Consider the following 27442-nt stretch of genomic DNA (forward strand, 5'->3'; position numbering starts at 1 on the left):
AGAGCTGAACTATTATCTGCTAACACCTGGTCTGGACCTACCTCCGTTTTTTTTTTAGAAAAGGATCGTTTCCTTTCTCTGGACCTTTTGTTCAGTGATAACTACTATCTCTCATCTCTCGTCTCCAGCCTTTCACTGACCTTGCTCATTGTGTTCCACCCATCACATTTCTACTTCTCTTCAGATGAAAACAAAGTCATATTGAACTCAAGACATTCCCTGCTTCTCTCTCTACATATAAATGCTTTCAGACCTGGTAATATGCTCCGTATGTTTTACTTCAGATTTTAAGTTTGCACAGTATTTTGTTTTTGATTTGATATTTAATCCACTGTCATTGCTCTTCCAGAATCATTACCATGAAGTCCTGCTCGTCAAGATTTCCACCTTTGTTCCATATTTCAGCTTGCTCAGCTTCACTGCTTTCTAATTCCTTTCCAGTGTTTACCAAAATTCACTTTCACAGCCACATCTCCTTCCTGAAATGATTTCATCCAGCTCCAAACATCCACACAGATTCCAACTGAAATTCCAGCGTTCATATAGCAAATCTAGCCACAATTGCAGGTATCTCGAAGACATTGGACTTCATTCCTGATGAAGGACCTTTGCCCAAAACAGATATTTTCCTGCTCCTCGGGTGCTGCCTGACCTGCTGTGCTTTTCCAGCACCACTCTAATCTAGACTCTGATCTCCAGCATCTGCAGTCCTCAGTTTCGCTTGCTGTTTGCACCACAATCCAAGAGTCAGACAGTTCCATGTGACACCACATTCACACACTTGACTTCTCTCCATTAGTACTAATTGACCCTATCTCCAAGTGTATGCTTCCGACACACTTCCTCTGATATACTGATTACTTTATCAGTGTACTTTCCTTCTTTCTTTAGGAGCTGAAAAAAAATTCATTAATTTTGCTTCCAACTTCCATCCTTCTCTCATCACACAGTTCATCTCGGATTCTTAAGTTTGACTTCACTACCCCCATTTCTGGAGACAGACTGTATTTATCACCAACCTACCAATTCCCACAGCTACCTGGATGACACTTACCTATGCCCTACTTTCTGCATTTTCCAGTTTCTTGTTCTCCACTGCTTCTGTTTGATGACTCTACTTCCACATTAATGCTTGACACACTTTCCTTATTCCTCAACCAAGGATCTCCCCACAACAGCATGGATGATAATCCTGACACATTTTCATCACTTCTCTTTCATCCCTTACCCTCACCTTCCACCCCATTAGCCACCGTAACAAGCATTGCATTTCCAAATATGTCTTTTCCCTCTCCTCTACTGTCAGCATTCCAAACTGACCATTCCCTTCATGATTCCCTGGGTCACTTAACACTGAACTCTTTGCCCTTCACTGACCCAACCCCCACCCATGGAATCGTGAGAGGTTTAACATTTTTTTTTAAACTTACATGTCCATTCAACTGTACAAGGGTGGTGGAAGGAGGAGGGGGAGGAAGAAAAATAATTATAGGCTTACTCACTAGTTGGGAACAGACACGAATCTCTGTGGCAATAAATGGGATTCCAGGATGGTATGTTGCCTCGCTGGTGCCAAGGACAAGTATGCAACAGAGGAAATGCAGGACTCCAGTCTTGGGAGGGGAATGGGCTTGAGGTCGTGAAGCCAGATTTGAGAGAGTTAGGAAGGAAATTAAAAAAGGAGGACCTCAAGAAGACCTCCTCTCAAAATTACTCCAGTGCCACATGCTACAGATCACAAAGACAGGAGCATTCACCAACTGAATGAATGGTTAGAGAACTGGTGTCAAAATGAATGACATCTGATTTGAGTAACAAAGACCAGTTTTCAGGCAGGTGGGACTTGTACAAGCTTGAGAAGTTACACTTTAATGGGATTGGGACAGGAACTTCGAGCCTCACAGGCAAATTTGCTTATGTTGTTCATCTGAATTTAAATTAGCTTGTCATATGGATAGGACTTGAGGAATAACCCAAATGAGAAACATTTGTAACATATAAGGAACGTTTGGGATCTCTGAAGTTTAGATGGATGGGGGGGGGGGTATCTAATTCAAACATACAGAATACTGAATGGCCGAGACAGAGTGGCTGTTGGGAAGAGGTTTCTATTGATAGAAGAGATTAGGACCAGAGGGCACAGCCTCACAGTAAAGGGAAGACATTTTAGAATGGAGATAAGGAGAAACTACCTCAGCCAGAGAGCAGTGAATCTTTGGAATTCATTAGCACTGAAGGCAGTGGAGGCCTGGTAATTAAGAATATTTAAGACTGAGATAGATAGGTTCTTGAATATCAAGGGTTATGGAAGAAAGTGGGAGAATGGGGTTGAGAAACATATCAACTATAATTGAATGGCACAAGCCGACTCGATGGGCTGAATGGCTCCTATTTCTGCTATCTCTTATGGTCTTACAGAAGTAAGTAACATTCTTAACAGGAACTCTAAAATATACTGGGGAGACTAAAGCACAGGAAAAACAAAGCTGAGAATCAAGTCTGCTTCAAAAGTGGAATGGCATCAAAAAGGGCAAAGTTCATAGCACTTGACCAGAATGCATGTAACATCTACAACAAGGCAGACCATCTAAAGTCACGAATCATCATACATGGTACAATCTAAATGCCATTGAAGAACAAGGCTACATCATGACCAGAATAGGGAACTGAATATTTAAGGATAAACAACATTTAGGAAGGACCGAGAAGAAAAAGGAGGTGGAATTGTGCTGTTTTAGTAAAAGATGAGATCAGTATGTTAAGACGACTGGATCTCGCATCAGAAAAACAAGTGTGCGGAACCTGTTTGGGTAGAAATAAGAAACAGTAAGGTGAATAGATATGGGTTAGAGTTCATTTATGGTTCACTAAACAGTAATGGTAATGAAGGGCACGGTACGAGTCAGGAGATGAAATAAGCATGGAGCATGGGCAACAGTCATCGTAGCTGAGTTGAACCTGTATATAGACTGGACTGATGAAGGGCTTATGCCCAAAACATGGTTTTGCCTGCTCCTCGGTTGCTGCCTGACCTGCTGTGCTTGTTAAGCACCATGCTTTTCGACTCTGATCTCCAGCATCCACAGTCCTCACTTTCACCTATAGATTGGGCAAACCAACCAAGCAGAAAATTGTGGAGTCAAGCTTTCTAAAGCAAAATGATGATTCTTCAACTTGGACACAAATTTAAATTGAATTTTAAGTCATGAAAATGGACTAATTCACAATGTTCTTGTTACAGAACCATTAAGAAATGAGTGGCCACAAATGATTGAAACATTATGTTAAGATCTAAGTGAATTGGCTCATTTTGAAGCAAAGTTATTAAATTTGAATCCGGAAAATAATGATGGCATGAGGCACAAATTTGCTGAGGTGAAATGGGAAATGCATCAAAAGTCAAGACTGTGTATAAGAAACGGATAATAATGGACAACTAGGAGTTGAAGGAAGTTAGCATTCATAACAAAACTGCACTGGACAAATTCATGAGGCTGAAAATTGTTGAATTTCCAGCATCCACTCATCTACATTCTGGAGTTTTGAAGGAGGTGGGCAATAGAGATAGCCTATGCATTTATAATTTGTCAAAACTCTACAGATTCTGGAATGAAACACACTATACAAGGGTGTGAGAGAGAAAAATGGTTCCAGACCCATTAGCCTTGCGTCAATCATAGGAAATTGCTCGCATCAATTATAAAAGATAGAATACATAGAAACCTGAAAGATGATACAAATTTGGGCTTGGTCAACATGGATTTGCATGTGTTTGATGAACGTGGGCTTGGAACATTTTTTTGATGATATGAACAAAATTAATATCGTGGAATCCCAACAGTGTGAAAGCAGGCTATTCAGTCCATCGAGTCCACAGTGACACTGAAGAACATACTACCCCAGACCCACCCACCCCATCCGATCCCTCTAACTTCACATTTCCCATGGCTAATTCAACTAGACCTGCACAATCCTGGACAGTATGGGCAATTTAGCACAGCCTATCCACCTAATCTGCACAACTTTGGACTGTGGGTGAAAACCCAGAGGCACAGGGAAATATGCAAATTCCACACATCGTCACTCAAAGCTGGAATCAAATGCATCCATGGCACAGTGAGGCAACAGTGCTAACCACTGAGTCACTGTGCCGACCCAATATTGGAGATCCAACAGATATAGTACACTTGGAATTTTCAAATACTTTTGATAAAGCCACCACAGGAGGCTGATTAGACAAACTAAAGCACGTAGGATAGGAGATTATATACTGTCATGGATTAATAATTGGTTAACAGACAGAAAAAGAACAGAAATATATGGATTTCTCTCATATTGGCAGTCGGTGATCATTATTAAGACCCAAAAAAAATGCTCACCAGATCTGTCCTGGGATAATGAGACCGTCTTTGAAAAGTGATCAAGCAAATGGAGAATGCATTCTCTTCAAAAGGAGGAGATATTATTGAAAATGTAAAGACCATGTGTTTTAATTTTTACATTTTTTGACTGTGAACTGAAATGAAAAGTAACTTAAAACCAAGGATTGTTGACAGATTACTACACTTCTGAAATCAAGCAACTTGATGAGATCAAAGTGTTGTTCACACAGCTGCCAGTTCAACAAGCATGGCAAGTTTGCAGAGGAGCGAGAGCCCAGGAGGGTGCACAAATTGAGATTAAGGCAGCAACATTCACAGGATGAGGCCATGGCTAGCTAGGCCAGCATGAATTGCCATGCCTTAAGAACCGACTACTTTGCTGTAGGTCTGGAGTCACACGCAGGCTAGACAAGGTCAGGACAGCAGCTTTCCTTCCCTCGAGGATGTCAGTGAACCAGGTGAGTCTTTTCCAACAATCAACAAAGAATTCATACTCATCATTAGGCTCCGAATTCCACCACTGAACTTGTATTGGATTAAATTCTACCATCTATTGTGGCAGGCTTTCGGCCCAGGCCCCTCAAATATTACCTGACTCTCTGGATTAACAGTTTAACAATAATACCACAATTGATAGTAAAGGTCTTCTGCCTGCCAATCAGAGATGGGCTCTCAAGCAGCTGAACAGTTCTGGGCTGTGAACAAGATAGCTTCTCCCTATCAGGTCATTATCTGCAGCAACAAAACAAATTAAGCCTAAGAAAACCAGTTTGTTTTCTCCTTCAGCAGTATCTGTGACTTTTAATTGTTAAGTCAGAGGCCTTTCTTAGTGCGAACTAGTCACCCTGTATCTCTGCAAGCAAGGGAAAGGATAGAGGGAATGAAGATCAAGAAGTATTCTGATTAGCACAAGAATCATCTCTGCAAATCTTTCGAACATGGACCCGTGAACTGCCTTCCCATTCTTTACTTTCATTTATAAGATCCAGCGAGAATTTATTTATAATAAGTTCAGAAATCTGGTCCATGGTTTCTGTTAACCTGGGTCAGAAAGTCAGGTGGGGGGGGGGGGGGCGAATTTTGCATGCTTTTTGAAATCTTTCACTTTTGTGATTTTGACTTCTGTGCTTCATTTCCAGTACACAACCCTAATGAGGCATAACAAACAAACAAAGTAGACAGACTAGATGCAGCTAAGATGTTTCCCCTGTTTGGGGAATTGCGAACCAAGGAGCGCAAGTTAAGAATAAGATGACACTTAGGTCTGACAGAAGAGATTTTTTTTTCCCTGAAATCTCAAGGTTGTGAATTTGTGGAACTCTCTACTGCGGAAGGTTATGGACATTTGGTGTGAATATACTCAAGGCACAGATTGATAGGATTCCTGATTACGAATGGCATACAGGGTTAAGGATGGGGTGGGTAAAAGTCATTGACGTGTTCAATTATCCATCAACCTGAGTGACAAATCTTTTCAAACATCGCTGTCCATAATTACATTGACAGGTGGAGTACAGACTGTTTGACAGACTGTTCCTGTTCCTATGTTCATTCTATATCATTGTCCAAGGCTCCGAACACTCCTTTCCACTTGAAGCAGCAATCAGGAATACAGTTTCCTCCACATTGGGAAGTCCAAATGCAGACTGGTTGACTGTTCTGCAGAACACCTTTATTCAGTCTCCAAGCATATCCTGCCTCTTCTTATGTTCAAATTTGTGTCTTCGGTCTGGTGCAACATTCCACAAATCAGAGAAACAGGTCATTTTCCATTTTGCTACTTAACAGCTCTATGAGCTCAACATGGAATTCAAAAACCTCAGACCATGAATTCATGTCCTCAATTTTATTTTCTTGGTTTTGCTTTCAGCAGGACTGGCCTATATTCTGCAATTAATAGTTATTCTGAACCTATTTATTTTATCTAAAAACAAGATTTCTCTCGGTCTTTTGCAATATTATTTATGACCTCAAATCTTCCTCATCCTGTAGACTTCTCCTGACCATCTCTTCTGCTCCGCATGCTCCTCCACACCTTTTCTCCAATGTAAAACCCACTTTTCTGGCTCTCTTCAGTTTCAAAATCAACATTTCAAAAGGCACAGCAGGAAGGATGACCGACTCCTTTCTCCGAAGGACATGGCACATGCTTCCAGGTTGAGCAAACCAAAAAAGATTAAGTGTTTATATTGAACTGTTCACAAAAAGTACATCTCAAAGTGCTTCACAACCAATGGAGCACGTAGAAACACAAAATAGTAGTGTAGGCCATTCTAATGTCAGAAATGTAGTAGCCAATGTGCATACAAGCTCCTGCATACAATATGATAATAAGCTGTTTTTGAGATGTTAATTAAAGGATAAATGTTAGAGGAACACAAGGGATAACCCTCCTGATCATCTGCAGAGGAGTGTCTTGGGATCTTATATTTTCATTCAAGCAGGCAGATGGGCCTCAGTTTAGCATCTCAAGAAAAATATACCAACATACAAATTAGAAATAGGCCATTTATCCCTCAAGCCTCATCTGCCATCCAAACATCATGACGGATCCGGTTGTAACCTCAATTCAATACACCCTTTTGTTGTGCAGACGTAGTGTCCTTTACCTTTGACCAAGAAGCCTGGGTCTCACCCATACCAGAGGTGTGTAATAACATCTTTCTGAACATGTTGATTAGGAAGCAAAAGGTCTACATGCCAACCACATCTAGCTCATCAATCCTTTGAAGGATGACCTCAAGTTTATCAAATGGAAGCTTATGAACAAAGTGACATGCCTGAAGTAGACTGCTGTGGTTATGTGTAAGACTGCAATTGGAGAGTTTCAAACAACACAAGGATGTTAAAGATAATTTAAGTCCATGCTATAGCCTGGAATACACACAAACATCCATCATACAACCAATATGAGGGACTTTTCATTTTTATCATTTAATATCCAAGCCACCCCAGATCAGGCAGTAGCAAGCCCAGACAAAAGTAAACACTACCACAGAAAATAACTCAAAAAAAAATCTACATTGTCTCAATTTTTCTCACTAGCCACCAGTTTGGTTCAAATGTGTGGAATTGTGAATTGTATTGTGCTGTCGTTCATGAAATCAGAAATTGGTACAGATATTTAATTACTGAGGCTAGTCAATTCCATCAGGAACAAATTCAGATCTCAACTGTCTCAATGTTGACCAATTCCAAAATTGAAAGCAGTTTCCCTTTCACATCCCAAAATAACTGGAATCTCTCAACGGTCACAGAAGCAGCTACAGGCCTTCTGAAGGAATAATTCTACTGGTGCAACTCACCTGTCTTTTCCAACAACAGTGCATTATTTTTCTTTGAGCTAATCAGACCCAGGGAGATAGTGAGGAAAGAAATCAAACTGAGACTGGGACAGTTGGGAAAAGGAACAAGTCAAACAGTCAAGGCAGAAAGGTGCAAAACAGAGAACGGGGTAGGACTGGTAAATTAAACTGCATCTATTTCAATCCAAGAGGCATAATAGGGTAGGCAGATGAACTCAGCAACACAGAACTGGAATATCATAGCAATTACATAGATGTGGCTCAGGGATGGACAAGACTGGCAGCTTAATGTTCCAGGATACAAATGCTATGGGAAGGATAGAAAGGGGAGCAAGAGAGGAGGGGAGTGGCGTTTTTGATAAGGGATAGCATTATAGCTGTACTGAGGGAGGATATTCCTGGGAATAGGTCCAAGGAAGTTATTTGGAATAACATTAACTGAAAAATAAGAAAGGGATGATCACCTTATTGGGATTGTACAAGAGAACACCCAATTGTGGGCAGGAAGTTGAGAACAAATTTCTAAGGAGATCTCAGTTATCTATTATAATAGGGTGGTTATGGTAGGAGTTTTTAACATTCCAAACATAGATTGGGACGGCTGTGGTATTAAGGATTTTGATTGAGAGGAATTTGTTAAGAGTGTACAAGAAAGTTTTCTGATTCAGTATGTGAATGTACCAATTAGAGAAGGTGCAAAACTTGACCAACTCTTGGGATAAAGGCAGGACAAATGATTGAGGTGTTCGTGGGGGAGCACTTTGGGCCAGAGCCCATAATTCTATAGTTTAAAATAGTGATGGAAAAGAATAGACCAGATCAAAAAGTTGAAGATTAAATTGGATGAAGGCAAATTTGGACGGTATTCAGCAAGAACTTTCAAAAGTTGACTGAGGGCAGATGTTCTCAGGGAAAGGGACGGCTGGAAAATGGGAAGCCTTCAAAAATGAGAATGAAAATCCAGATTCAGTATATTCTTGTTAGGTTGAAAGGAAAGGCTGGTAGGTGTAGGGAATGCTGGATGACGAAAGAAATTGAGGTTTAGGTTAAGAAAAAGGAAGTATATGTCAAGTAGAGACAGGATAGATCGAGTGAATCCTTAGAAGAGTATAAAGGCAGTAGGAGTATACAAGAGGGAAATCAGGAAAGCAAAAAGGGCACATGAAATAGCTTTGGCAAATAGGGGTTAAGGAGAATCCAAAGGGATTTTATAAATACATTAAGGACAAAACAAGGGAGAGAATAGGGCCCCTCAAAGGTAGCCTATGTATGGAACCACAGAAGATAGGGGAAAACACTAAACAATTATTTTGTATCGCATTTACTATGGAGAAAGTCTTGGAAGATAGAGAATGTGGGGAAATAGATGATGACATCTTGAAAAATGTCCATATTACAGAGGTGATGGTGCTGGATGCCTTAAACACAAAGGCGGATAAATTCCCAGGACCTGATCAGGTGTACCCTAGAACTCCATGGGAAGCTAGGGAAGTGATTGCTGGGCTTCTTGCTGAGATATTTGTATCACCAATAGTCACAGGTGAGGTGCCGTAAGACTGGAGGTTGGCTAACGGGCTGGCACTATTTCAGAAAGCTGGCAAAGAAAAACCAGGAAACTACAGATAAGTGAGCCTGACATTGGTGGTGGGCAAATTGAGGGCATTCCAAAGAACAGGGTTTACATGTATTTGGAAAGGTAAGGACTGATTAGGGATAAGGTAAAAACAATGATTAGGGATAGTCAACATTACATTGTGCATGGGAAATCATGTCTCACAAACTTGATTGAGTTTTTTGAGGAAGTAACAAAGAGGATTGATGAGGGCAGAGTGGTAGATATGATCTATATGGACTTCTGTAAGGTGTTCAACAAGGTTCCTCATTGTAAACTGGTTAGCAAGGTTAGTTCACATGGAATACATGGAGAACTCGCCATTTGGATACAGATCTGGCTCAAAGATAATTGACAGAGGGTGGTGAAGGCCTGTGACCAGTCGTGCGCCACAAGGATCAGTGCTGGGTTCACTGCTTTTCATCACTCATGTAAACAATTTGGATATGAACATAGGAGGTGTAGTTAGTAAGTTTGCAGATGAAATCAAAATTGGAGGTGAGTGGATAGCAAAGGTTACCTCAGAGTAGAATGGGATCTTGTTCAGATGGGTCACTGAGTGGCAGATGGAGTTTAATTTCGATAAATGAGGTGTTGCATTTTGGAAAGGCAATTCAGGGTAGGACTTATACATTTAACAATAAGGTCCTGGGGAGTGTTGCTGAAAAAGAAACCTTGGAGTGCAGGTTCATAGTGCCTTGAAACCGGAATCATAAATAGATAGAATAGTGAAGGCAGTGTTTGCTATGCTTTCACTTATTGGTCAGAGCATTGAGTATAGGAATTGGGAGAGAATGTTGCGGCTGTACAGAACATTGGTTTGACCACTTTTGGAATATTGTGTGCAATTCTGGTCTACCCGCTACAGGAATGATGTTGTGAAACTTGAAAGGCTTCAGAAAAATTTCTAAGGATGTTGCCAGGATGTGGGGGTTTCAGCTACAGAGAGAGACTGAATAGGCTGGGGCTGTTTTCCCTCGAGTGTCAAAGGCTGAGGGTGACCTTATCGAGGTTTCTAAAATTGTGAGGGCATTGATAGGGTAAATAGACAACGTCTTTTCCCTGGGTTGGGGGGAGTCCACAACTAGACAGCATAGGTTTAGGGTGAGAGGAGAAAGATTTAAAAGGGGTCTCAAGAGCACATTTTTCATGCAGAGATTGGTGTGTGTATGGAATGAATTGCCAGAAGAAGTGGTGAAGCCTAGCACTATTACAATATTTAAAAGGCATCTGGATGGGTATTCAAATAGGAAGGGTTTATAGGGATATGAGCCAAATGCTGGCAAATAGGACAAGATTAATTTAGGATATCTGGTCAGCATGGATGAGTTGGGCCAAAGAGTCTGCTTCTATGCTGTACATCTGTGAACCTCTTGTGAGGTACAGTTGACCCTGCTTCCACCACACACAGGCAACATATTCCAGATACTAACCAATCACTTCTTTATTCTGCCTAGAAACATTATTCTGAAAAGTCTATCAAGGCATTCCAACTTTAAGACGACAAAATATGTAGCAAATTATTTTAGTACTTAAGTGAAATAGATCAATAGGTATAACCAACTAACTGTTGCTTCCAAAACTCATCAATTCACAACTCTACCGGCATATGCATTATGTACAGGAACTATGCGTGAACTATATCTGCAAGAAATTTTTTTAATGCACAAAGTGAAACCAATATTCTGATAAAATGAAAGGAAACACAGAGCAGAAACTTCATGTGTCAAATTCGCCGATACGAATTATGCGAAACGCTTGGGACAGCTCCCTACGTGCATCGCTAATACATGTAGCTGCTGGCACTAAAACACCTCTTGATCCAGCAACTCCACAGAATGAATGAAACGCAAAGCACGTCCCAAAGGCGCTAGTATTTCTTTGCCGTGGATTAATTTAAAATTAATATAGAAGGTTGAGACGCGCACCTTCAAAACACATTTAATGCAGCTGCTGATTAACTTCCTGCTAAAATAACGTGGCAAATAAAATCTGCGAAAAGAAAATCAGGCTTCTTGCTAAATTAATAAAGAAACGAAAATGTAATGAGGGAGGGGTGGTTGGAGCACAGGTGGTGTAATTTAGACAAAGGTGTCCTATTGCCTCCTCGATTAGGGAGAACTCGCCTTCAGGGCCTCCAGCCGGTAGCGCGAACTCGAGCCTCCATCCATTATCACGTTTACCGCCTTCATCAACTGTTCGCACAACGTCGTGATCTGATCCGCCGACATGACTGCGTCTTCACACCGTTCCCCTTTGTGCTGGAGATACAAGTACACCGATAACAACGACAACCGGCGACTATTTTCTATTCACAAAAAGCGGACTAACGAACGAGCGATGACGCAATCCCTTATTGTCTAAAGGACCGGCGGCATGCAACAGACAGATCTTCAATGCCTCGGCCGCGCATGCGCAATTGCGCTGGGAAAACGGGGAGCGAGGAAAACCGTTGGTTGCTGCCGATCCACCCGGCGCCACCTTCCGGTCCACAGAGACCTATGGGTAACCGCGCGGCCCGGAACCGACTACAATTCCCACAGTTCAACGGTTCAAATTTACGGTTTACCGGGATGTTAGTGGTCTTTGCTTCTTGAATGAGTTTCACGACCTCGATGGTTTCTCAAATTTTGATCAATATACTCATCTTCAAAGTTGACGTTGCTTGATACGTGAGCGCGGTGTCAGGGAATGAGTGAAAACATCAAAATTCAACGTTAACAATGGAGTTACCGGACCTAAAGGAAACACAACCTGTGTCGTACAGGCAACGCTGCTGTCTTTATTGTTACACTGTGCCAGTTTTCACATATTGTTCGTCTACTCATTAATGTTTTAAAACTTTAGAAAATTTGTTAAAGCTCTATGAAAAAGCACCATGGGAAGAGCACTGAAGAAACTCAACAGGTCTGCTCCTAAACGGACAGGGAAAGTTAATGTTTCGAGTCCGAACATTCTTAAATCACACCCAAGTCGCAATGATTATTGTTCGTCTGCACATATATTGGTAGATTTGCTGAGTTTCTCCCGCATCCTGCGTTAGTTTCGTATTGTAACCAGCATGGAGAAGTTCGTGATTTTAAGAAAGTGCTTGATAAAGGATTTGTCATCTCAAATGACAAATTTGAAATATTCTGATTAGCGATGATTTGATAATGTCACAGAAAAAAAGTATGTTCCACGTTTTGTAGTTCTAGTATTTCTCCTGAATCACGAGCTGCTCGTGGCTTCTACTTGGGACAGTTTATCTAACAGATGATCATTGTGTTTTTTTTAATGAAACCTCAGAGTGTGGGGACAGGCCGTTTGGCGCAACACATCCACACTGACCCTACGAAGAGTTTCCCACCTAAACCCATTCACCATTACTTTACATTTGCCCCTGACTAATGCACCTAAGCTACAACTCCCTGAACAGTATGAGCAATTTAGCATTGCCAATTTACCTGCCCTGCGCGTCTTTGGATTATGGGAGGAAACGGAAGCAAACCCACGCAGATACGGAGAGAATGTGCAAACTCCACAAAGACAGTTGCCAGAGGCTAGAATCGAACCCAGGTCTCTGCCACAGTGCGTGAGCAGTGCGAACCAATGAGCGAACATGGCACCGATTCTCATTCCAAATAATTAGATGTGTTACGATGCAGGGTAAACACTCCTCCTTATTTTTAAACAGCCATACAGAAAAGATTTATCCTGTGCAGTCATCTGTGAAAATTCAAGAGGCCAAGCATTATTTGAAGTAAAAATTAACAACTTTATTTCTTAAAGTATAACATTGAATAATTAACTCACAACTGTTTACAAGTCCTTTCTTTAACCTACCTTTTACCATCCTCTTCTACAATACTAGTCTGATAAAACCCCGATTAATGTTTGCAAAACAAAACTTCTTATCTCAAAACTTGGCAGCTTTCAGTTTTCTCTATATTCCTGTCTTATTTTTGCAGGGTTCTGCTTCACAGAGTTACTAATCAATAAAGGTACCTTTTAAGAGAGCTCTTTCTTCAGATCGTCTTCACATGCTGGTAGCTTGGCAGTTCTCCTGTCAAATATTCAATTTTCCCTAGTCTTATACCCCCCAAAGCATCAGATTATGTCATCAGCTTTTAAGATTGTCAGTACACTAAATTCAAACTGGATTGGAATTTGGTATTTTCCAGGGTATAATTTAAATTGATTGGCCGAATTCAAATCTGTTTTGTCATTTCCAGACAACCAGCTACCCGAGCAACCCCGGTAGTTGGACCACATGTTACATTGTATCTTTTTTCAGAATACTTGGTGCTGTCAGGTGGTTGTTAGCTTTTAACTCTTTAAAAGGTACAGTACACCCACATCTTCATAACACCTCCCCTTAAGAAAAAAATGAACCATCAGAATGAAAAGATGGAGTTAATGCATCTGTGATTACATTCTTACAATTCGCAAAATGTATGATTTTTACATTTAAAGTCTGTCACATAAGACTCCAACGAAACAGTCTCATATTCTTGTCTTTGAAGCATTCTAAAAATGTAAGCAGGTTGTGATCCGTCCACACAACTGTCTCAGACACATTGTTTGTGACATACACATTAAACTGTTGAAAAGTTTGGTGTAGCTAAGACTGGTTTAGTGTTTAGTATGACTTTCAAATGGTCGAATGCCTCCCAGCATTGTTCTATGACTTGTCCGGACTTGTCCTACCTGCCTATCTCCTTTTCCACCTATCCACTCCACCCTCTCCTCCCCTGACCTATCACCTTCATCCCCTCCCCCACTCACCCATTGTACTCTATGCTACTTTCTCCCCACACCACCCTCCTCTAGCTTATCTCTCCACGCTTCAGGCTCACTGCCTTTATTCCTGATGAAGGGCTTTTGCCCGAAACGTCGATTTCGAAGCTACTTGGATGCTGCCTGAACTGCTGTGCTCTTCCAGCACCACTAATCCAGAATCCCAGCATTGTTCTGTCCACCCACACTTTGTGTTCTTATTCAGCAAATCGTTTAACGGTGCCACTACACTGCTGAAGCTTGGAACAAATTTCCAATAGAATCCCCTGAGTTCTAAGAATCGAAGCACCTCTTTCTTGGAGATTGGTATTGGAAATTCCTCGATGGCCTTCACCTTTGCATTCCGTGGGGTCAACCTTCCATGACCAATGTTAGATCCCAATTCTGCTTTTGCGAATTCCATTTTATTTAAATTTATCACCAGATTTGCTTCTCATGATCATTTAAAGAACTCTGTCAACTGTACTATGTGACCTTTCCAGGATTTACTAAAGATCACTACATCATTAATATAGACTGCGCAGTTTGTTAACTCAGCCACAACTCTGTTCATGAGTCTTTGGAATATGGCAATGCGTTCTTCATCCCAAGCTAATATAGCCCATTTGGGGTAACAAACGCAGACATTTCTTTTGCTGTCTCTGATAAAGGTACCTGCCAGTAACTATGCATTAAGTCCAACTTGGTGATGTAACTCGCTTGTCCAACTTTCTTAATACAGTCTTCCAATCTAGAAATTGGATATGAGTCTGATTTTGTAACACTGTTGACCTTCCAATAATCCATGCAGAATCATTGAGTCCTGTCCAGTTTGGAAACTAAGATGACTGGTGAACTCAACTCGCTCTGGCTTGGTTCAATGATGTCCTCATCAAGCATGGCCTCCACCTCCATCTGGACCTGTCTGGCTTTGAAATGATTAAACCAAAAGGGTTGTTATTTTCATTGGAACAGCATTCATGTCCGGTAGCATTAATCCTCCCCCATCTGATTCTTACATATGTCTTATACTGCAGTAACAAATCATTCAACTGCATTCTATGCTCCCAAGACAGATAGCTTACTAACCTATCCCACTCCTCAGGGGCTTCTTCATTTTTGAAACAAATTTGAAGCACATCAAAATCCACATCATCTGGATTTAATCTGGGCCAGTAACTAACACCTGTTTCACCAGTTCTTTCTCTCTCATATAATACTGTTTCAACATGTTCACATATCAGATACCTTTTCTATCTATCTGGCATCTTTACTAAATAGTTCACGTGACAACTTTTTCTCAATTTGATAGGGAGCACTAAATCTGGCTTTGAAGGGATCTGCTATTACTGGTAACAGTACTAAAACGTCATCCCGTCAAGAAAACTGAGTCTCAGAGCTTTTATCTGCTACCTGCCTCATTCTACACCGTGCCCTCTTTAGATGCTGTTTAGCTAACTCACCTACTCTATTTAACCTCTCCCTCATCTCCAATACATAATCAAAGTGTGAGATCTCCGACTTTGGTCCTGTGAGTTTTTCTTTCATTAATTTCAAAGGGCCTCTCACTTCATGACTCAATATTAACTTGAAGGAAGTGAACTGAGTAGATTCATTTGGGGCATCTCTAATGGCAAACAATACAAATGGGATACCTTTAACCCAATTGTTTGGGTAATCCTGACAGTATGCTCTCAACATGGTCTTCAAGGTCTGATGACACCTTTCTAAAGCTCCCTAGGATTCAGGATGATACGCACTGGATTTAAAGTGCTGTATACCTCTGCTATCCATAACCCCCTTAAACAGCCGAGCATTAAAATTTGACACTTGGTCAATTCCTATTAACTCCTCTATCACCTTTTTTGCCTTGATAACTACACATCCATATGGTTATCAAGTACTGGTTCCCACTTTTAGTTCTCGGGAGGAGACCTACACAATCAATTATGGGTTCTTCAAATGCGGGAATTGGCAACAAAGGTGCTTGTTTTATTACCACCTGTGGCTTACCTACCATTTGGCATGTATGACACGTACAGCAAAAGTTAACCACATCTTTGTACATTACAGGACAATAAAAATGTGTTGTACCTTAGCCTAAACCCCTAGGTGACCTCCTACAGGTAGTTCATGTACTAGCCATAACACCGCCTGCCTGTATGCTACCGGCTACACAATCTGGTACACTTCGGCCCAATTCTCCTCTGCGCTAATCTGTCATGGTCTCCATTTCCGTCTTTGGATTCTATCTTTCACATAATAACTCTCCAGAATATTCTCTGCCTCCTTTTCAGAATACGCTTCCACATATATATCTTTTATTGTCTTGTCTTACTGTTGCAAGTCTCTTAGTCTTTCAGGACTAAACACTTCTGTCTGACCATCTGCCTGTTCAGGTCCTTCCTGCACCATTACGTCAAACAGGGTGTCCACTAATTGAACCTCAACTCCTTCAAGTTTCTCTTTACTTTTCACTTTGTGCTGTCACTTGTGATAGTGGGATCTGGTTACCACACAGTCTGGGAAAATACCAGGAAATTTCTGTTTTAACTCCTCAGTTTCTCTGTTTACCTTGGGCTTCTCACAACAAGGGGTGTCACTCCCACCTTGGATCCTGCCAAATCATTCCCAAGAATAAACTGAATTCCTGGAACTGACACTCTGTCAATCACTCCCACTATAACTTTCCCAGTCTTGAGTTGGCATCCCAACCTGATCTTACATTGGGGAATGCTAAATTTCTGTCCATCTCTTCCACAAATTACCACACTCTCAGGTAACAGATCAGAAAGAGTGCATATTCACTCATCTCTTAACATCAGCACTGGTTACATCTTGTATCTCTCAAAATTATAACTTCTTTTCCTTCTCCCCCGTTCTTTCTGAGTAAATTTTATCCGCAGAGGCAAATTCTTTGTTGAGATCACGTATAAATTCCATACCCAGCCCCTATCTACGCTGTGCACTCTCCTTTACTATCTTCAGTATCGCCACTGGCTTAGCTTCTTTTACCATAGCTTTTCCCACAGTGCCTTTCTTTAACAACCAGCACTGTGACTTTATGTACCCCACCTTTTGGCAGTGAAAATACCTTTTCCCTATACCCTTTTGAAACCAGCGGCACTGTAATTTTCTGTAATTGTCCCACTCCATTACAGTGAAAACACATGAGGCCTTTCACCTCCTTTCCACCCTCTTGGCTTCTTTTTTTTATCCTGTGGTAAACTCTTACCAGCACTCTCCACTCTTAATTTCGTTGTGTAGGATCTCCCCTTCTCCCAACTTCTATCCCTCAGAGGACAAAATTCTGGCGGGAGCTTGTCTTATGTACCAACATGCACTTATCTGCTAATTCTGCTGCCCTTCTCACTTCCTGAGCTTTCTATTCTTCCATGTGAATTCTTATCATCTCTGGAAGTGAGTTTTTAAATTCCTCCAGCAGAATAATCTCTCTTAGAGCCTCAATGGTCTTATCTATTTTCAAAGCACGCAGCCATCGATCAAAATGACTATGTTTAATTCTTTCGAACTCAACATAAGTCTGACCTGGTTCCTTCTTTATGTTTCTGAACTGCTTCTGGTATCAATTCATCAACACTTAAAATAGCCTGTTTAACCTCTGTATAATCTCTTGACCCCCTCATCAAGAGTGCGGCAAATACCTCACTAGCTCTGCCTACCAGTTTTGTCTTATCCAGAACATTACCCATAAATCCTTGGACCACTCCATCTGCCTAGCCAATTTTTCAAATGTAATAATGAAGACTTTAACATCTTTCTTATCAAAATGTGGCAGAGTTTTGACATATTTATATACATCACTACCTTCTCTTTTAACCTTCATCCTGTTAACTTGACTTTGCTGACTAAGTCGCAACTTCTCAAGTTCAAATTCTCTCTCTTTTTGCTCAGCTAAGAATTTTCTCTCTCTTTTTCCTCTCTTTTTTTCACTCTTCTCCCACTCTCTCCCTTTCTTCTGTCTCTCTCTCTTTGTTCAGCCAAGAACCTTCTCGCGCTCTCTTTTTCCTCTCTCTCTCTGTATATCTTCTAACTCCATTTTCCTCAATTGTAATTTCAGTTTTTCTACCTCTACTGCAATTGTCTGTTTCTCTGATACACCTAATTGTTTGAGTAATTCCCTTACAATTTCAGCTTTACTTTTGTCCTTGGTTAAACACAAATCTAACATATTTGCTAATTCTAAAAGTATTGCTGTTTTCTTTCCTTCTAAATTTTCTTGGCAAATTTGAGAATCATCTTCAAATCCCAGAACCACTTTAGCAATTTTAAGAACCATTTCTCTCCCTGTTAATTTAATCAACCACAAGTCACCGAAATTAAACAACTTGTCTCACCTACGTTTTATTTAAAGATCTAGGACCTGCGAGTGTTTAAACCTTGGATTTTTCGTACCCACAAATCTACTCAAATCTGTCTAAACCAGTTCAAATCACAGACCCAAGCCCCCAAACTTTTACAACACGGGGTAAACACTCCTGCTTAATTTAAAACAGCCACACAGAAAAGATTTATCCCCTGCAGTAATCTGTGAAAATTCATGAGGCCAAGCAATATTTAAAGTAAAAACTAACAACTTTATTTCTTAAAGTATAACAAAGAATAATTAACTAACAACTATTTACAGGTCCTTCCTCTAACCTATCTTTTATCTTGCCCTTCTACTCATCTGATAAGCCCCCCCCCATTAAGTTTACAAAACAAAACTTCTTATCTCAAAATCAGGCAGCTTTTAGTTTTCTCTGTCTTCGTTTCTTCTTTTTGGGGGTTCTGCTTCAAAGGTTACTGATTGATAAAGGTACTTTTTAAGAGAGCTATTTCTTCAGACATTCTTTACATGCTGGTAGCTTGGCAGTTCTCCTCTCAACTGTTTAATTTTCCCTGGTCTTATACCCCCAAAGCATTGGATTGTGTCATTGGCTTTTAAGATTGTCAACATACTAAATTCAAACTGGATTGGAGTTTGGTATTTTCCGCATTTTAATTTAAACTGATTGGCCTAATTCAAATCTGTTTTGTCACTTCCAAGCAACCAGCTACCCTAGCTACTCCAGTAGCTGGGGCACATATTACATTGTATCTTTTTAAGAACACTTGGTGCTGTCAGATAGTTCTGCTCGTTTTTAACTCTCTTAAAGGTACAGTACACCCACATCTTCATAACAGATGTATTTTAGATGGAGACGTGTTCACAATTAAAATAACTTCTTTGCCATGCCAAATTCCAATATACAATCTAAAGCCTATTTATTTCATTTGTCCCTTTTGATGCTTATTCGTATTGGGATGCTTCTAAACTTGAAATATCTTGGTTTTGCAGTGCAAAGATCTTTCTTTTAACTTTCCTGTATTTTTGAATGTGGGTTGAAATAGGAAAATGACTTTACAAATTGTTGAAGTTTTTAGTAACAAGCTACGAGAACTATTGATACTATTGTTTATTCATGCAAGGGAAATATTTACTTGCAGGTGATGTGCGCAAGATGAAATTCTTCTGGCATCAAGTATCTTGCACATTGCTGACAAGTTTGTGTATATGAGAGTTTGAGAGAGAATAAGATAGCAAGAAACCCTTAGACCTCTGGACAGACAGGAATGCAGTAAAAAGACACACACAACCTCAAGGCAACTTTACTTTCCCTCTGCAGTTCAAATAAGCTGTGACTTTTAACCAATAGGCCAGAGACTTTAGAACTTGTGAACCAATCACTCTCTGTCTTCTGCAAGGAAGTGCAAAATGCCTGAGAGGGAGATCAATGAACAGCAAATCTTGATAAGCCGAAAACCCTGTGGACATGGACCGCTGAAATTCTCTCCGTTTTTTTCTCTCCACGCATCGCACCAATCCTGTGACTGGTTGTAGGTGTAGGGGAGTTTATAAGAGGGTTCGAGAGTTACATGTCAACAGTATATATTTGTTTAACTGTAACTGGAATTTTTTTTAATGAATAGTAATTCTTGTTACATACAGAAACTTGGTCTGTACTTTGTCAATCTGGGTCTGAAAGACAGGTAAATAAAGAGTTTTGTGTACTTTGATAAAATCTTTAATGTTTGTGAGTACTTCAGGAGTAATGGGGCTTTGTTTACAATGTACTACCTCAGTGAGATGCAACTGCAGATTTGGCAATGACAAATTTAAATTGGTTTCTGGTAGCTTTTTGCCAACAGGGGTTTTTGTGTGAACACTCGAACAAATACTCTTGTCTGATTTTAAAAACTCCAGTGGTCAACTCATTGATTTTTATAGGATGATTCAAGCTTTACTACCTATTGAGTGTTAAGGAATATTTTCACATGCAGTCATTCTGCTTACCGACTCTGTCCCTCTCCCTGATTACTGTTTGAGGCTAAAGTAATCTATCATATTTGAGTCTGAGATGAGATTACGCTCACTTATGCTCCACCATCACTTAAGATTTTATATTTCAACCTCCATTGCATTGTGTCATTGCACAGTTCTTTCAGCTCATCTGTTCAATCCCTCAAACATACTTTGTTACTTCTGGACTCAGCTATACCAATGTTCTCCTAGTCAGTGTCATAACTTGCACTCTCCATAAACTTAAAATCATCTGAAGCTCTGCTGCCTTAATTCATACCAAGCCCCAATTATCCATCACCCCTGTGCTGTCTATCTCACATAGTCCTAGATTTGGCAACATTTAGTTTTTTCCAGTTATCAAACTAATTTTCAAACTTCTCTCTGACTTTGCCCTCTTCCTATATCTTGAAAATGCTCATGCCCTTGATCTTTGCACTGCTCCAGACCTGGTCATTTGCTTGTCCATGATTTTTTTTTAATCACTGATTACAATTGTGCCATAAGTGGGTTTACATTGTTGGGCAAAAATCCAAACTGCAGCAAAATGCAGTTGCCAATATTAGTAGATCAGTCATCTTATTTTCAAAACTGATGGATTACCTGAGGACTTTTTTCCACTCCAATGTGGATTCTGAGATGGGGAAATAATCCAATGCTGAATCTGCATACTCTGCCACAGGCGAGGAACCAGTGTTTGCTGAAGTGGGTGGGAGGGATGTTTGTATTTTCGCATCTTCCTTCCATTGTTCGTGCTTGTTTTCCGTACAGAGCTGTCAAAGATGCTCAAGGTGCTTAGCTTCTTCATGGATGCTGCTTCTCCAACTTACATATTATTGGATTAGGGATTTCTAAGAGTTGGTGGGGACATTGCAGTCTTTTCATGGAAATTTGAGATTACCCTTGAAATGTTTCTTCTGCCCCCCTGATAACTGCTTGTTGTGACAAAGCTCAGAATAGAGACATTGTTTTTGAAGTTTTATGTCAGACATGTAGATGATGTGACCTGCCAAGTGCAGATAATTGGTCATAGACAGTGCCTCAATACTGGTGATGTTGAATTTCAATCATTACTGTCAACAATGCAGTTCTAAAAAAATATGAATTACTTAAACTTTTGGTCAAATTGTTTCAACAACTGTTCTGTAATGAAGACCACTTTCTTGAAGTTGCAAATTTGATCAGTAAACAAACAATGTAAGGATTTGATTCTGATCCTGCTATCCAAAAGAGAGTACTTTAATTTACAGCATGGGCAAAGAAAATGAATTTACTTAATATATAGAATGAGACATGTGGAATTTATGTATTTCTGAAAAATATATTCACCCAAGACCCATAAAAAGTTCATGCACTGTTAGAAAAGATTCTTAATTTCTATTCAATATTCTATACAGTGCTACAGAAAATAGAGCATGAATGGACCAGCAGAACTTGGGAGGTGTCGGGAATGCTGGATCACTAGAGAAATTGTGGCTCTGATCAAGAAAAAGGAGGCAACTATTAATCAGGTATAGACATCTGGCATCAAGTGAATCCCTAAAAGAACATAGGAGCAGTAAGAGTATACTTGAGAGAAATCAGGAGGGCAAAAAGGGGACATGAGATAGCGTTGGCAAATAGAGTTAAGGAGAACCCAAAGAGATGCTATAAGCATGTTCGGGCAAAAGGGAGAAAATAGGACCCCTTAAAGATCAATGTGGCTGTCTACGTGTGGAACCACAAAAGATGGGTGAGATACTGAAGGAATATTTCGCATCAGTATTTACTGTGGAGAAAGACACAGAAATTAGGGTACTTGGGAAAATAAGTCGTGATGTTTTGAAAAGTGTTCACATCACAGAAGAGGAAATGATGGAAGTCTTAAAACATAAAAGGTAAATAAATCCCAGGGATCCAGAACTTTTTATTAAGCTAGGGAAGAGATTGCTGGCCTCTTGCTGAGATATTTGTATCATCAACAGTCATGCGTGAGGTGCTGGAAGACTGGAGGCTGGCTAATATGGTGCCATTATTTATGAAAAGGTATAAAGAAAAGCCAGGAGACTACAGACCAGTGAGCCGAACATCAGTAGTGAGTACGTTGTTGGAGGGATTCTAAGGGACAGGATTTATATGCATCTGGAAAGGCAAGGACTGATTAGGATCAAGACAGCATGGAAACAGACCCTTCAGTCCATCTCTTCTGTACTGGTCAGATATCCCAATCTGACCCAATCCCATTTGCCAGCATTTGGTCCATATTTTTCTATACCATTCCTTTTCATGTATCTAATCAGATGCCTTTTAAATTTTACAATTGGTTCCTGAAGAAGGGCTTATGACCGAAACGTCGATTCTCCTGCTCCTTGGATGCTGCCTGACCTGCTGCACCTTTCCAGCAACACATTTTTCAGCTCTGATCTCCAGCATCTGCAGTCCTCACTTTCTCCTAATTTTACAATAGTACCTGACTCCACCACAACCTCTAGCAGCTTGTTCCTTACACACACCAGCTTCTGCATGAAAAAGTCGCCCCTTAAGTCCTTTTTAAATCTTTCCCCTCTCATCTTAAACCTATGCTCTCCAGTTTTGGACTCCCCATCTGAGGAAAAAGACCATAGTTATTCATCCTAGCCATGCCCCTCATGATTTTATAAACCTTTATATGGTCACCCCTCAGTCTCTGACACCCCTCGTGATGCTCTCCTTTTGAGTTTGCCAGAACATGTGGCCTTTCTCTTCACATCATATCCTTTTAAAAAATCACAAGGACATAGATGAGGTGAATAGTAAAGGTTTTTTTTTCCCGTGGGTGGGGGAGCTTAAAGCAGGGGAACATACTTTAAAGTCAGAGAATAACATTTTAAAAAGGACATGAGGGGCAACTTTTTAACACAGAGAATGACTTGTGTGTGGAATGAACTGCCAGAAGAAGTGATGGATGCAGGTACTGTTACAAAATTTAAAAAACATTCAGATAAGTATGTGAATGGGAAAGCTTTGGAAAGATATGAGCTTAATGCAGGCAAATGGGACTAGTTTAGTTTGGGAACATGGTCAGCATAACACTGTTGGAATACTGCATGCAATTCTGGTCCCCTTCCTATCAGAAGGATGCTGTGAAACTTGAAAGCGTTCAGAAAAGATTTACAAGGATGCTGCCAGGGTTGGAGGATTTGAGCTATAGGGAGAGGCTGAATAGGCTGGGGCTGTTTCTCTGGAGTGGAGGATACTGAGGGATTTCATAGAAAATAATCTAGTAGAATCCCCACAGTGTGGAAGCAGGCCGTTCAGCCCATTGAGTCCACACCGATCCTCCAAAAAGCATCCCACCCAAACCCACCCCCTACCCCTGTAACAATGTATTCCTCATGGCTAATCCACCGAACCTGCATACTATGTCAATTTAGCGTGGCCAATCAACCTAACCTTTGGACTGTGGGAGGAAACCAGAGCACGCGGCAGAAGCCCACACAGATACAGGAAGAATGTGCAAACTCACACAGATAGTCAGAGAGATGTAGAGCACAGAAAAAGACCCTTTGGTCCAACTCATCCATGCCAACCAGATATCCTAAATTAATCTAGTCCCATTTTCCAGCATTTGGCCATATCCCTCTAAACATTTCCTATTCATATACCCATCCAGAATCAAGAACGAGAGGGCATAGGTTTAGGATGAGTGGGAAATGATATAAAAGGGACCTCGGGGCAACTTTTTCACACAGAGTGTGGTGTGTGCATGGAATGAGCTGCTAGAGGAAGTGGTGGAGGCTGGCACAATTGCAGCATTTAAAAGGCATCTGGACGGGTATATCGATGGGAAGGTTTCAGACGGATGTGAGCGAAGTGCTGGCAAATTGGCCTGGATTAGGTTGAAAATCACACAACACCAGGTTATCGTCCAACAGGTTTATTTGGGAGCACTAGCTTATTTGGAATCCACCTTATACTCCACAACCACCTTATGAAGCAGCAGCACTCCAACAGCTTGTGCTTCCAATTAAACCTGTTGGACTATAACCTGGTGTTGTGTGATTTTTAACTTTGTATACCCCAGTCCAACACCGACACCTCCGAATCCAGTTTAGGTTAGGATCTCTGGTCGGCATGGTCGAGTTGGACCGAAGGGTCTGTTTCTGTGCTGCACATCTCTATGACTCTATGACTATTGGAACCGGAAGGTCTGTTTCCATGCTGTATAAGTTTAAAACCATGAATATCAATTTGAAGTTGACACGGAGGAGAGATTAAGCCAGGATAACAAGACAATTGTGTTGGAAGACAGTGATGGAGAGGGAGAGAACATGATCTTGGAATCACTGAGTTTGAGTTCATATACTGAGTTATAAATCACACAACACCAGGTTATAGTCCAATCGATTTGTTTGGACGTACTAACTTTCGGAACGCTGCTCCTTCATGAGATACTCCGAAAACTAGTGCTTCCAAATAAGCATGTTGGACTATAATCTGGTGTTGTATGATTTTTAACTTGGTGCACCCCAGCCCAACACCGTCAGCTCCAAGTTCATCGTCTGAGGGGACCAGAGATCGGGACTGGCGCGCGTGCGCCCATTTCCGGTGCTGACGTCAGCCGGTCTGAGTCAGTGCGTGGCCGATTGTTGTGACGGAGCAGCCTGTGGAAGCTGGAGAAGGGATTTTCTGGAAAGATCGTTCGTTCCGCCGTTCGGAAGGGAGCAATATGTGAGCGGGCGACAACGACAACGACAACAAAATCAGCGACGAAAAAAATATATACAACTCGCACCTTCCTTGCGCTTCCACTCTTGGTTCCCCCAGCAATTCAAACGGGAGACTTTGCGAGGAAAGAGAGAAGAGTCTGTGAGGCGGGCGGGGGCTGCTCCGATCTGAGGGACTCGGAAAGTTTGTGAGCGGGAGGGACTGGTCGAGCAGGCCGCACAGTCCACAACACAACAGGGTTCAGGAGGCTCCTTCATCCAGCCCATCTCCTTCCACCGGCCCGGGAGCGTTTCGCTGTTTAATTCCCCGTTGACCTCCTTTATTTTCAGTGAGGAAGAAAGAAGAAACAGAAAGATCTAGGTTATAAATGCGGTTCGGATCCAAAATGATGCCGGTAAGTTTTTCTCCCCCCCCCCCCCCCCCAACTCCGCTCGAAAATTATACTTTTAAGAAATTGGAAGAGTTGTGAAGGAAGGACCATAGTTTCTTTCTCCCCCAGTTGATTACACACTCAGTTTTTCGAAGTAACTAGACCAAACTGTTATTTTAAATATGCACCTTCTAGGTTGCTACGTACAGTCTGTCGCCATTGAAGCTTCTGTTTTGACGATACCGCCGCGATCAGTCGGGAAAATTAATTAACATGCAAATTAATCCATTCGTTTTTAATGTTTAAGTTCCTGTTCCTACCCTCCCCCCTCCAGCCCCCATTCTATCATGAATTATTGAGATAATGTGATTTCTCAATGAACCTACGGTTATTTTTAAGGGCTCAATTGTGGGGTTTTTTAGTTTTAGCACAAATTTTAGCAGCATAAAGCCGATCTACTAAGCAAATATGGATTTTAAATGTGGTTTTGATTGTTGTTATATTAGTTCGTACTTGAAAATGCTGTGATTTCTGAACGAAAATGTGTGGATTAGCAATACCAATAACTAGATTTTCCTTCACTATAAACTATTTATAAAAGAGACAACTTTAAAAAAACACGAAGACATTGAATTATTATCAGCACCTTATTTTGTCGATTACATCATGTTTAAATCTTGTATTAATATCATAGATCATAGAATCCCCACAGTGCGGAAACAGGCCACTTAGCCCAACAAGTCGACACTGACCCTCTGGTATCCCACCCAGACCCATTTCTCGACTCTATATTTCCACTGAACCAAAGTGTCGCCCACTAATATCTGGGCTCAGCCTGAAGGAATTTGTTTAGTTGTAAGGGTGTGCAATTTCTCTTGGCTGAAATGGTCAGAACCCAGGGGTTATTAAGTTTGAGAAGTTAGGACGCGTGTCCTACATTTATGTTAACTGATCAGAATAACATGGTGACAAAGAAAGCTAAGACGCTTTCTGAGGATTAACCTTTGTTTTGACTACTTTTAGTCTAACTCTGAAGGAAAGTATTTTTATCAACATACTTAATAACTGCATTTGCAAAGCTTAAACATAGGATGTGTTTACACTGAATGTTTGTTTGTTTGTGAAACATAACAACAGTAGCTGGCACAGTGGTTAGCACCGCTGCTTCACAGTGCCAGGGACCCGAATTTGATTCTAGCCTCGGGCGATTTGTGCATTCTCCCTGAGCCTGTATGGGTTTCGTCCGGGTGCTTCAGTTTCTCCCATGGTCCAAAGATGTGCAAGTTAGGTGAATTGGCCAAGCTAAATGTTCAAGAATGTGTAGGTTAGGTGGATTAATCAGGGGGAATGAGTCTGTTTGGGATACTTTTAGGTGGGTTGGTGTGGGCTTGTTGGGCAAAATGATCTGTCCCCACAGTGTAGTGACTGGATATTTGTATACTAACTCTGACACAGATTTCAACGTTAGTTTAGCATCAGAGCGCAAAGTGACTGTGAAGTGAGACAATATGAGATTTCCCAGAAAGGTTGCTTGGGTTAGATACTGTGGATTATGTATTTGTTAGAGCGATAAACCAAGGTCATTTGGATAACTTGGACATCTTGTAAACCTGGTTTAACTTGATGTCAATATTGACAGCTAAGATTCCTTACTCTCTGCTGTTGTAATAATTTCAGCAGTTAACTGTTGGGAGAGAGAAAGAGAGCTCCATTTATTTTTTGTTTCCATTTCACTAGCTTTAGGTGCAATATCGAACATTGGCATTTCAAGCCAACTGAGATGATCTACGGGCAAAGTTGAAATGTAAATTCACAGGGCAACTGGAATTAATTCACTTGCACACTCCTTTGTGGCATATGCTTGGATTCATTATGCAGAGTTCTGACTTCAGAAATTCAGCTTGGCATTCAACCAGAAAAAAAAATCTTTTGTACCTTCTCTGATCTCACTGTTTGCATTATGGAAAATGGAAGCTGAGGCATAGG

The 27442-nt window shown here is 40.8% G+C and overlaps 2 protein-coding genes across 5 annotated transcripts in view; one reads left to right on the forward strand and one right to left on the reverse strand.

Moving 5' to 3' along the window:
• The window catches only part of xpo5 (exportin 5), a 101999-nt gene extending 90282 nt beyond the window's left edge, over positions 1–11717 (reverse strand). For 2 of the 3 annotated variants that reach the window (XM_072580596.1, XM_072580595.1), the window contains exon 1: positions 11426–11716. In XM_072580596.1, the coding sequence (XP_072436697.1) occupies positions 11426–11530 (105 nt within the window). In that variant the 5' untranslated portion in view covers positions 11531–11716. Of the gene's footprint in view, positions 1–11425 lie in introns of all 3 variants that reach the window. The other variant, XM_072580593.1, reaches the window with a different exon arrangement.
• LOC140482875 (apoptosis-stimulating of p53 protein 2-like) overlaps positions 1–27442 on the forward strand; it is a 170914-nt gene that overhangs the window by 23803 nt on the left and 119669 nt on the right. Inside the window, exon 1 of one of the 2 annotated variants that reach the window (XM_072580597.1) lies at positions 24976–25480. The exons of the other annotated variant lie outside the window; for it this stretch is intronic. Coding sequence (XP_072436698.1) covers positions 25454–25480 — 27 coding nt within the window. The 5' untranslated portion in view covers positions 24976–25453. Of the gene's footprint in view, positions 1–24975; positions 25481–27442 lie in introns of those variants that run through there. 2 annotated transcript variants of the gene reach the window in all.

Source organism: Chiloscyllium punctatum, chromosome 11 (genome assembly GCF_047496795.1).
Source record: "Chiloscyllium punctatum isolate Juve2018m chromosome 11, sChiPun1.3, whole genome shotgun sequence".
Lineage (NCBI taxonomy): Eukaryota > Metazoa > Chordata > Chondrichthyes > Orectolobiformes > Hemiscylliidae > Chiloscyllium > Chiloscyllium punctatum.